This window comes from Muntiacus reevesi, chromosome 3 (assembly GCF_963930625.1).
Source record: "Muntiacus reevesi chromosome 3, mMunRee1.1, whole genome shotgun sequence".
Taxonomy (NCBI): Eukaryota; Metazoa; Chordata; class Mammalia; order Artiodactyla; family Cervidae; genus Muntiacus; species Muntiacus reevesi.
In genome coordinates, this window is record NC_089251.1 from 197,102,298 (window position 1) to 197,115,281 (window position 12,984).

The 12,984-nt window shown below is 42.5% G+C and overlaps 1 protein-coding gene across 2 annotated transcripts in view; it reads right to left on the bottom strand.

The window, feature by feature from the left end:
- Positions 1-12,984, bottom strand: part of CNTNAP5 (contactin associated protein family member 5) — a 970,694-nt gene that overhangs the window by 356,978 nt on the left and 600,732 nt on the right. For both annotated transcript variants that reach the window (XM_065927810.1, XM_065927809.1), the window contains exon 11: positions 4,579-4,685. In XM_065927810.1, the coding sequence (XP_065783882.1) occupies positions 4,579-4,685 (107 nt within the window). The remainder of the gene's footprint in view (positions 1-4,578; positions 4,686-12,984) is intronic.

Sequence of the window (12,984 nt, forward strand, 5' to 3'; positions counted from 1 at the left end):
ATCCATCTCCCTTTATTGTTGCATTGTAGATTGATCTATGTATTAAGCTCCCATAACCAAATTTCGTTTTAATCTTAACTTGGATTCATAATATATCATGACAGACCTATATTAATACATTGAGTACTCATTAATTTGACTTCAATTACACAACCTTCTAAGCTTGGACATTTTAGAAAAACAATAACCATGGTAACTGTCTCTGGTGACTGGAAGATCTGATCAGTGGGTGGGCTGCCAAGACTGAATCTGGACTGAACACACTTGAGTCAGTTCTGATGAGGTGGATGAACCTAGAACCCATTGTACAGAGTGAAGTGAGTCAAAGAGAAAGATAAATATTATATTCTAACACATATATGGACTCTAGGAGAAGGGCACTGAAGAACTCATTTATAGTGCAGCAATGGATAAGCAGACATGGAGAATAGACTTATGGACAAGGGGAGAGGGGAGGAGAGGATGAAATGTATGGAAAGAGTGACATGGAAACTTGCATTACCGTATGTAAAACAGACAGCCAACAGGAGTTTGCTGTGTGTCTCAAGAAACTCAAACAAGGACTCTGTATCAACCTAGAGGGGTGGGATGGGGAGGGAGATGGGAGGGAGGTTCAAAAGGGAGGGGATATATGTACACCTATGGCTGATTCATGTTTGACAGAAAACAACAAAATTCTCTAAAGCAATTATCCTTCAATAAAAAACAAATTTAAAAATAAATCTGGACTGAAAATACTATGTCACTTCCAGTCATCCTTCTGGTGAATAGTATACAACTCTGGGGATAAAACTGCTAACCAAAACAACTTACAGAGATAATCATGTTTACTGTCAGCTGATTGGACAAATGTTGATCTCACATTTCCTCCTCCCACGGGGACCCTGCCACAGATGCGGAATGACATGTCCATATACTTATCAACTCTCCTTAAGCAGGAAGTTTTGAACAAAGTGTGTTTGAAAAGTCACAAAATTTGCATGCTTAAGTTCTCTATGCTTCATCAGATGAAGAGGAAAGAAAACTGAAATGGAATCATGACATATCTACTTGTAATATTATGCCTACTATACTTAAAGACTTTGAGAATTCCCATTGTACCATTCCTTAGAGGTCATCATGCCCTCCATTAAGCCAGATCCCTCTGTTAGCCACAAAACTAGACAGAAAGAAGCAAATTCTCTCTGTCTTAAGTCAGCCCTATTGATTCACATTTACTGGGATGCACCAAGAATGAGGAAATCAAGCTAATCCTGAAGAGAATGAAAAGACAAAAGACCAGTAGTCAAGAAATTTTGTTTTTAATATCGTTAGAAATGTTTTTAAAATGTGAAGATCTTTCATCATCATTTCAAAAATGTTCTGATTATGCATGACCGTTTCAAGAAAATAAACCCCTGTTGAGCAAGGACATTACTATTTCCACACGAGCAGGGTTGTGAAGTTGTTTGTTTTGCTTTTATCTGTCTCCTGTATTTTACCAGATCTCATTTCTGATGTGCCTCATTCAGAGCACATGCTTTATGAAGACAGAAAAGCATGGCTTGATTTACTCAATCAACTCAAATCTGACTCAAAACAGTGCTTCTCACCCAGTTGGAGGAAGAAGAGGGATTAGTCAGAAGAGGAAAGTTCTTAAAATGAACAGACATCCAAGGTATGTGTGCCAAACCTCACAGCCACCCAGGCACCTCTGATCTGCCCTGGCTGGGGGCCCAGAGGGGAAGAACGCATTTAATAGCACTGCAGCCAATGGTATAGACACTGAGCAATGTTACAGAAAGGAAGGTTGGAAGGTGTTTAAAATAAGGAATGGTATTTTTAAGGTTTGATATGTTCAGTTTCCTGCTCATCAACTTTGACAGTGTTCCTTTGAAAATCAGCACTTCACTTCCATCGACTTTCAAGTTCACACTACTTTTATAAAGTTGGAAATCTGTTTTTAGCCTGATACATGGATACATTTAAAGGAGGAGAACATCTTTAGAGATGGACTTACAAAATATTGCTGAAAGTGAACAGAATAACCTTTAAAAATCTTAGGAATCTTACCCTGTGACTTGGCAGATATTTGGATAGTTTTGACTTAAATCTTCAGGCTCATCTCACTATTAACTTGATGACCATTTGACTGCCTCTGAGTTTCTCACAGCAGAACTTCAGTACAGACTGGACGGTCTTGTATGTGTCCTATAACGTATCTGCACAATTACAGTCTTTTCTTTAGGGATGAATTTGTGGAACCAGACTCAACATTTATAGATTTTGTATTTATTGAGAATCTCAAATAAAATCTTGCAATTTTAGCCTTAAAATGGTCTCCAAGATCTTGGTGCACACTCCATCGCGTCCAAATCTTTGTGATCCCATGGACTGTAGCTCACCAGGTTTCTCCGTCCATGGAATTTTTCAGGCAAGAATACTGGAGTGGGTTGCCATTTCCTACTCCAGGGGATCTTCCTGACCCAAGGATCAAACCCACATCTCTTGCATCTCCTGCATGGGCAGGCAGGTTCTTAACTACTGAGTCACGGGGGAAGCCTCTATACTACACTTGATCTTGGCCAAAAGGCTGAGAAGCAAGTTAGTTCGCTGTCCTTTACAGGATCCATGAGAAAACTGAGCTCTTGAGTGTTAAAATTATCTTCTTCTTGTTCAAGGGCAAGAGCTTGGTCAAATTTAAATCTAATCTCTCTCAGTCCAGTGTTCATTATTCCAAATATCTAAATAGACAGTTTTAAGAAAGTTATATCATTATAAATCCAGGCAGTACTTTTCTCTTTCACAGACAACTGACAGCAATGACAGCATCCCACGACGGCCACTGGGCTGCTTAGACTCCTCTATGACCATCACTGGTGAATATTCACCTCCAAGGTATAAAAGAGGCCATAGGATGACTGAGGGGTCTTAAAGGATGAGAGCACCGACGCTGTTCATCCTGGACTGGAGTCTGAGTCTAGCCCAGCTGGCAATCACCTTTCCCTTTCCGCATCCCGTGTGCCACCGCAGGAAAAGCAGAGGCTTACGGAACACTAGCATGACTTAGCAGCAGCAGCAGTGAGATCAGGCCCTGGGGGACAGTCCCCTTGCAGTCCTGAGAAGAGCTCCGGCCTTGGCTCGGCTCTGCCATATTCCAGAAGGCCCTTCTCCCATGCTTCTACCTTCTAAGTCAATTTCAAAGTCCATGTTTTCTGTGAAGTCTCCTACAACTGTAGCCAGCACTTTCCAGTCATGCGTGTGCACTCAGCCACGTCCAACTCTTTGTAGCCTGCCTGTTGCCTGCCAGGGTCCTCTTTCAATGGGACTTTCCCCACAAGAATACAGAAGAGGGTTGCCATCTCCTCCTCCAGGGGGTCTTTCCGACCCAGGGATCAAATCTGCGATTCCTGCATCTTCTTCATGGGCAGGCAGATTCTTTGCTACTGACCACCAGGAATTCCCCTTCCAATCACATCTTTGTCAGTTAAACTTTCGTTCATGTCATACAGCTTACAAATAACCCTCGAAATGCCAAACCTTCTCTATTTCAACATGTGTTTTTTATTATAACCCTGATGAGAATATAAAATGACGGGCGTCAGGACTCATGTTCTTCCTTTCTTTTTTCCTCCTCACTCCTTCTTCTCTGCGTGCCCCAGCCCCCTCAGTTTCTGCTTCCTTTCTTACTGCTTACTGTCAGCATTCTCCAGCTATCCCCAAATAATTGCAGACTCAGTTTCCTTTTTCTTCTTTCTTGTCTACCACATCCCTACTACAGGATCAGCTCAAACCTTCCATCTGAAGCCTCCCTATCATGGGCAAGCAGACAGCGTCAGTACTCATCAGCAGCCTGTGAGTTCTGTCGCCTCAGATCCCATGGTAAGATGAGACCTCCTTCCCTCTTGGCGTGAGGTACCCACACGCCTTAGCTTGGCCAATGGGATATGAGCAGAAGTAATGTTTGGCACTACCAGGGATCAAACCATCACCCCCTCAGTGAAGCCATGGAGTCTTAATCACTAAACTGCCAGGGAAGTCCCAGGTAAAAGCTTCTAAAAGCACGTGCTTCCTTGGGCTTCCTTCTTCCTGCCGTAGCATTGCTCCCGATGACGAAGTCTCTGTCAGCCTCCCAGAAGGAGGACGCCTTTGGAGGAGCTGGTCCCCTGGAGACCTGTGCTGCGTAGGTAACACAGGCATGACTCAGCTGCTTACTACTTAGGCCACTGAGACGCAGGTTCCTTACTGCACAGCCTAACTCAGTCCGTTAGACAAGGCAGCTGACTTCATAGCTTGCCTTTATATGCCTTCAGCACCTCGACTTGCCTCTGGCTCAACAATTGCCCCACTTTCTCTCTGTCTTCACGGTAAACCTTGAGCTCCAGAATGACAAGGCTTTGTACCAGCATCCTCCATGCTCTGCACAGTGCTGGCCCAGACTCGCCTCTCAGGAAACACACACGAATGAATGAATAAAAGTGACCACCCTATGGTGACTATATTCATATTCTGACACTCTCCCTGGCACTCTGGATTTCTGCCCTAGAATGGGGGCCTGGGAATTCTGCGGTAGACTCTGGGGAACCCTAACCTACTCACAGTCATGGCAGGTGGCCCCGACGTAGCCGGTGTCACTGCAGTTACAGTAGAAGGTCGTCCAGGACTGGGAGCAGCTTCCTCCGTGCTCACAGTAGTTTGGCAAGCACCTAGTGGGAGATGGAGCAAAATCAGATTAAATAAACCAAGTCAATGGAAACAAGGGGGGAGGGACGTCTTATATTCAACTAAATGAGTTGGTGGTGAGAGTCAGTCGGCTACACTACTATAGCTAGGTGAGACTTGAATACGTGAACATAAGACGACAATTTCACCACAGAAGTAGGGTCCTTCACAGTGCCCGGTTCTACTGGCAAAGGGATGGCTCAGAGCTGATTTAGGCAATTAAATGAAGCATTTCAACATTGGGGCACATTTTCATTGACTTCAAGTTAATTTGAAATAGTCAGAATTTGTAAGGGTTTTCATTTGCCATAGAATAAAATGGACAAAGATTGTAATTTTGCATTTCGGAAAGGTTTTACATGTTTAAAGGTAAGGGGAAAGGAGCAGATAATTGAGGTCATAATCCTCCTGCTTCTCTTTTGGGTGACAGACAGAAACCTATTTTAAAATACTCATGAAATTTGAATAGATGCTACATGTTCAGTTAACATACAAGGAAACTCTATAATTATTAAAAGAGCCAATAACACCCTTAAAATGAGGCCTTAACTACTTATATCGAAAATAGTAGGATCATTTTGAAAAATATTTTCACCATACACTTTAAAAACTTTCTGAAACACCCATGTAATTTGACCCAGCAATCACACTCAGATGGCTCTTTCTTAAGGATGTATTTAAAAATATAAAAACTATATGTACTAATTGTCATTATTCACAACGATATGATGAATCCCTGTACTTTTCCTACATAAGATTTCTTAGGAAAGTTGCCATAATTAATATTAACAGGCTATCAAAAAGTCACTACAAATGAAATTAGCAGAAGGATTATAACAGACTGGGACTGAATTAAGTAGAAATTCAAGATATGAAGCACAGCCACAGTGAAATAAAGCAAACACTTTATATTGAAAAAATAACTAGAAGGACGAATGTTAAATGCCATTTGGTTAATGGGAGTGAAGGCAACATTCATTCCTTCTGGACAAAGCCCCAGCTCAGCCATTTATACATGGTGTCTGTAGGTAATTCTCTTCAACTCTTACATACATATTTTAAATTCTCTACACTGCAGCCACTGTTGCTATTAAAAAATAACCAGGCAAGTTCTCAACATGTGTAACAAATAAAATTAAAAGAAAAAGCCATGATAAATACTGAAATGTTTGAAAACAATCTTTATGGGAAGAGTAGTCTCACCAATTTCACCAGGGACAGGACACAAATGGTGAAATTACAGACATGGTATAATAAACAAAAGGACTCACAGTGGAGCATCTAAGAATGTGGGCCAAGAAAAATTAAGATGACTTACCCTAAATGTCCTATATAAGTACAAAAACTCCCAGCAATGACTATTTCAAAACCCAGAAACTCATATTCCTGCCTATGTTCAGACACATTATTAGAAATTTTCTGCTCCCTACAGCAAACACACAATTGTGCCAATGGGGTTTATGTTTGGGAAAAGCTTATTGATAACCCCATAGTACCCAGCCATGGCTTACAAACGGGGGGGGGGGGGGGCGAAGGGAGGGAATGGGATGCAGTAATTTTGCTCTAGAACTTGGTCACAAAATCCAACCAATCCACAAATAAATCAAAAACTGGGTCCTTGACTATTCCAAATTCTACCCTCCCTCTGGGTCCCATACACCCAGGTAGCTAGAAAAGAAAAGAAAGTATTGTTACTCAAGACTGGTACACGTTTCTGCCCCCAACTCCACTAACCGTGTGCCATGGGGATTTAAACTTGAAGCATCAATGCCCTCATGAACCAAAGCCAGAGAGCCTCCGCCTCTGAATGTGCCCTGATGGAGAGCCTGAAGGCCTCCCTGCCTCCACAAGTTCTCCTTTGCGTCCCAGAGCCTCCTCATTTCTGAACACTGCTGCCCTGCAGGGTGAGACTTTCTCTAGAACTGTCCCGTCTACAACACTCACATCATTCCATGACAGCTACAGCTGCTCCAACCCAGCCCACCCTACTCCCCTCGCCCAATCACACACACTCACTCACACACAGAGTCAGCGTCCGTGAGTGACAAATAATGGTACCACTGTTCCTCTGCCTCTGCCAACAAGAAGTTAATTGCTTTAAAGATGGAAAGCTGAGCAAAGCCAGATCAGTAGATATTTATCCTATAGTTCTTCTGGTTTTGGCACCAAGAAAGTTTAGATCAGCCCCTTTTTTGATGACTGAAGCGAAAAAGAAAAAAATCAGAAGTTCTCATTGGCCATGTTTTCAGCCATGAGAAGAAAGCTTATCTGCAGTGAAAGAGAAAGAGAGAAAAATGCTAAGTTTCAGAAAGCAGAAGAAAAGAGAGGAGAGCATCCTGACAATGGTCAGTGGTGTATCCCTGTTGTTTCAAAGACTAGGCTGAATCCTTAACCTTTCTGAGGGCCTGACTGCTTTAGCCTAGCTTAGATTCTGTGAGACAACCCAAGATCTTTCTAAGAAAACCCCAGTTTTAGTCAGGCTAGCTTGAGTTGGGACTCTCACATTTCCAGCTAACAATGTTAACTTTTTATAAAACCACATCCTATAAACAAAAACAGAAATGGGAACACATTTTTCCTTGTAATTTTACACTTTAAATATTTTTTTAACACTCAAGATTTCCAGGCTACCCTAGGCACTAGGGAGAGAGATCTTATGGAAAACTGTAAGAACAACCTGGTTACTCTGAACATATGCCAAAAGCCTCACACAGACCTCGTGGGGTCTGAGTGTGTGTGTGAGTGTGTGTGCACACGTGCGCGCATGCTCAGTCGTGCCTCACTCTTTGCAACCCCATGGACTGTAGCCTGTCAGACTTCTCTGTCCATGGGATTCTCCAGGCAAGAATACTGGAGTGGGTTGCCATTTCCCTCTCCCGGGATCTTCCCCGCCCCGGGATGGAACCCACATCTATGCTGGCAGGAGGCTCTTTACTCCTGCACCACATGGGAACCCCCTCAGACTTCATATTGCAGCATTAATAAACCCAATTTACCAACAAATATTTAGACTAGAAATTCATTTGCTTATGGTCACTCAAAACAGATGTATTTCTGAGAGAGAAAGGAAAAAATCTAATATTCCTAGAACAAGCAAGAAAATGAATGAATGCTTACAGGGCTGCCTTTGAGCTTGGTTCAATTTTGGTTCAACACACACCGTGATTAGAAAAATTCATCTGTAAAGTAGACGTGCAAAATAAAAGAAGTATGACCCCAACTGCTTATTTAAAAGGGCAGTTTTAGGAGTGTAATCTCCTTGTTCTTTAATCAGTTCATTTTAACCGGTGTTTTGTTTCTTCTTGTCTCTACTTGGCATACACTGAGCACTTAAGACGTGAACCCAGAAAGAGGTCAATGCGGAACTACGGACGTGAAAAGAACTCATTAAATGTGAGGACAATCTCAGGTGTAAGGTGCTGAATTCAAATTGCTAATAATCATTCTGAGTAGCTACCTTCTAAAATCCTAATGATATTTCATATACAGCTGAATCGCATGGATGTGCCTTCCTGTAGGGTACGGTGCTTAACACAGCTTTCAGCATAAACACAACTGTTGATGTCATACACTTTGGAAGCCCAAAGAAGCATCAAGATGTGTGCCAGTAAAGACTTGGATGCATCAGAAGCTGTGTGCCTCTTTACAGGGGAAGGTTGTACATAATATGAAGGGGATTGAATGAAAGAGTTGATGGAAAGGCAGAAACGAATTAGAAATATAAGAAGGAAAAAACAATATATCAGGGACAAAAGTTATATAAGAGTTTTATATAAGAATGTATATTTTCCACCCAAATCAAAACTTCTTCCAAAAGAGAAGGATCATTGCTAGTTGGGGCTGGAAGCAAGGCAGGTAAGAGATAAAGCTGGAGGACGTGTCCACCCATGATGGCCCGTGGACCTCACTGACGGTCCCATCCAGCCTCCAGGGGTATATGGTTCTGGCTTCAGGGTTGCTTGGTAGCGTGCTTCCTTGTTCAGAGCGAGAAATGAAGGGGGAAGAATTTCTCCTGAAAGATGTATCGCGGGGGAAATCCTTAAATAAACTGCTCCAAGTAAGAGCGTATTTTACAGAATATTGAGAGATCGATCTACTTGAAGAGCAGAGCCCCGTGTCAAGCATCCTGGAAAGCATATTTTCTGCAAAGCACACTTCCCCCCATTGGCACTGTGACGAACAAAGGTCCCTGCCATTCTCCTTGAGAAAGGTCAGAGTGATTCTCTCCCTAACTTAGCTTTCCCCGAGGCCAGGTACAGCTTCCTAGCTGGAGCAGGCCACACCTCAGGGAAGCATTAGGAAAGCAATGGGATTCAACAAAGTTTTGGAAAAAGCAGTCAGTGCGTTTGCAATTCAGAAAGTTTCACAGAATCAATATGAATTATTGGTTTCCCTTAAATAAAAATCAGATTACTGAGAATAGTCATAGCAAATCTCTTGATTTTTCATGCCAAATTTATATTTTGAGTTTTGTCTTCTTTTGTGAATTCCAGACCTATAAATCCAGCTGTCTGCTTCCTAATTCCACTTGAATGTCCACCAGATGTTTCAAACTGCATGTTCAAACCTGAATTTCTGATCGCTTACCTTGACTCCTGACCCCAACTTCACTACCCATATTCTTCACTATCTGAGGAGGGCAACTCCACATTTACCACTGATCAGACTTCAACACTTGCAAGCCTCCCCCCGCCCCCTTCCTTCATAGCCCACATCTCAGGGACAAGCACGTGTCTCTGACTCTGCTTTAAGACTCCATCCTGCATCTGACTACGTCTCATCACCTTCTGCCACCACTCTGGTGTGAGTCAACAGCATCTCTTCCCTGAACATCTGTGTTTAATAGCCAACTGGTCTACCAGCTCCATATATATATATATATATATATATATATATATATATATATATATATATATCTGATGCACTCAACACATTCCCAATACAAGAGCAAGAGAGACCATATTGACATCCAAGGAAGATAGTATTAAAACCCTCCAAGTGTTTTTTGTTTTTATCAAGATAAAAGCAACATTCTTAAATGACCAGTTCCTGCTGATCTGTACTCCCATCACTTCTCCAAATCATTCCTAGTCTTTTCCCTTTTCTACATCCACCCCAACCACGCTGTCATCCTTGGTGTCCCTAAAGCACACAAAGGATCCTGCTTTGTCAGAGTCTCTGCACTGAGGTTCTCTCTGCCCCAAATGCTCTCCCTCACATGTCCAGAGAGACCATGAATCACCTCCTTCTTGTCTCTGTTCAAAGGGCACGTCTCAGAGAAGTCCACAACAGTCATGCTACTTAAATGCGCATGATCCTGCGGTCCCACTGCTGGACGTTTATCTGAAGAAAATTTTAATTCAAAAAGATACATGCACTGCCCTTCACTGAAAAAATATTCTTTGCAGCACTATTTACAATAGCCAAGACACGGAAGCAACTTAAGTGTCCATTGAGAATGAATGGACACAGAAGATGCTGGGTGTGTACACACAGTGGAGTATCACTCAGCCTGAAAAAGAGCAAAATAATGCCATTTGCAACCACATAGATGGATCTGGAGATTTTCACTCTAAGTGAAGTAAGCTAGACAGAGAAAGACAAATATCATGTAACATTGCTTATATGTAGAATATCAAAGAGGATACAAAGGAACTTGTTGGCAAAGTATAAACTGACCCACAGATATAGAACACAAACTTATGGGGACTAAAGCACAAAGGGGGAGATAAATTAAGAATTTGGTATTAACACATGCACACTGCTATATATAGCACAGATGCACAACACGGACCCATGCATAACACGAGGAATACTACTCAATATTTTGCAATAGCCTAAAAAGGAAAAGAGTTTCAAAAAATGAATATAGGTATCTGTATTACTGAATCACTTTGCTATACACCTGAAACTAACACAACATTGTAAATCAGTTATACTTTAAGTTTATAAAAGTAAAATAGAATAAAGTTGCAACTCTCCTCTCTGCCACACTAGTCCCCTTTCCCAGCCATTCTCCTTTTTCACTCTTAGCACTTCCTAACTTCTAGTTCAATATGCACTCTGCTTATTCACCATTCTTATGACTTGCTACCTGTGAACTTCACTGGTGATGTGTACTTACTTCCCTGTGGCCCAGACAGTGAAGAATCCACCTGCAGTGCAGGAGACCCAGGTTCAATCCCTGGGTCGGGGAGATCCCTGGAGAGGGCATGGCAACCCACTCCAGTACTCTTCCCTGAGAATCCCATGGACAGAGAGGCCTGGCGGGCTGCAGTCCACAGGGTCACCAAGAGTCGGACACTCCCAGCGCTCTGTTACCTGCCTTCCCCCAAAGGAATGCAGCTTCCCTAAAAGCGGAGGTTCCGGTCTGTTTCCGTCCACTGAGCACTTGGCGTAGTAAGCAGAGTCGCACTCAATACGTGGCTGCTGACTGAATGAATCGGCATACAGTCCAGGTGCGATAGCCAGCTAGGGCTGCCTTTGTTTAGCTTAACCGGTCCAGCTAACCACAGACCCCCTGGGCTTCGCTGTTGCCTTCCTGACACGGAGCAGCACAGTGAGAGCTGGCTGGAGGAGGGGGAGACAAACGGTGAAGGAATACGGAGACACGTACCAGGAGCCTTCAGCCACAGGCAGGAAGCAAGTCAGAGGCAGGAGAGAGAAGCGAGGAACACCAGGGAAGAGGCAGGATGGACACCATGAATGAGACCCTCTTGGTGGTCTTCAAGGATGCAAGCACATTTTGCAACTCCTTTTCATTACTTGTATTTTGGAGCCCTGACAGCTCTATATCTGAAGCAGTTACAGAGATAATTATCTGCTAATTGGTCAGAAGCATATGCTTTTTAAATGATGAGAAATGATGCAACTTAATGTTCCTTTGGGGGCTTCCCAGGTAGTGTTAGTGGTAAAGAACCTGCTTGCCAAAGCAGGAGATCTAAGAGATGAGGGTTTGATTCCAGGGCCAGGAAGATCCCCTGGAGAAGGGACTGGCTACCACTCTGGTATTCTCGCCTGGAGAATTCCATGGACAGAGGCGTCTGGCCAGCTACAGTCCGTTAAGTCCTAGAGTTGGACAAAACGGAGTGACTAACACACACAGTGTTCCTTTGAGGACACATCTAGCATTCTTGACAAATCTGAGTACAATCTTTGATACACTTCATTGAGATTAAAAAGTATGCTTGGGAAATTCTATTCCCCTATCTAGCTCCTATTACCTTTAACCATGTATTTTAAAGTGCAATGATCTTTAACCGCTTTGTGACTAACCTCAGAATGTTCAATCAAACATTCTTGGTTAGTCTACAAAATATTTCCAGCAAGGGGCAATGTGGATTTGGCTTTCCTGAAGCCTTTCCCCTTGCCAAGGAGCTTGAAAGGAAGCTTCAATTCAAGCTTATAATCATATCTGAGATGCAGCTGTAAGGCACATTTTTCTCTGTTTTATAGGCAAAGAAAGTAAGACAAGTCTAAATAACTGGCCCACGTGTGAAGTGATGGAGCCACACCCCCTGTCACTGAAGCCCGTCGTCTCAAGCCCCTATGCAGCCTTCCCACCATCAAATGTCCTGTGATCAGCCTCCTTAAAGTGAACCCGGAGCGCATCTTAGAGCATTAATTCTGAGAGGGAAGGGAAAGGGGCTTCACATAGTTTCCCACCGATTCTAGAATCTAGTTAGCAAACTTGGAGCTGGCAGCTCAGAGTCCTCAAAAGGTATTGTGGGGACTTTCCTGGCGGTCAGGCAGTTCAGGATCTGCACCACCCCAGCAGGAGACGCGGTTTGATCTCTAGTCAGAGAACCAAGATCCTGCACGCCACGCTGCCAACAAGAAAAGGAAATTTCTTAAACTGAATAAAAATGAAAATACATTATACCACCTTTAAAAAAAGAGAGATTTTTGGTGGGAGGAGAGATATAGATGGCCATGGGAAAATCAAGTATATATTCATTATATAATTGGCACAATGATATATAATTTAGCCTATAAATCTCATACAGTGGTGAAGGGTTGGTAAAGAAGGTTTTTATTCTATTTCACTCTTTATTACTAATCTGTGAAATCTTTGAAATAATAGGTAAGAAGATATCCTCTGTCCCTGCTCTGCTCTTATTTTTATTTTATTTTTTTCAGATAATGAAGATGTTTTATACATTTTCTATGTCTATCTGAGTTAATGCAATTGCTTCCAAACTGCCTGCTTTAGGAAGAAGGAACTTATAAGTTATTCATGCAAGCAAGACAAAGCCTTTTAGCCTATTCAAAAATTAAAAATTG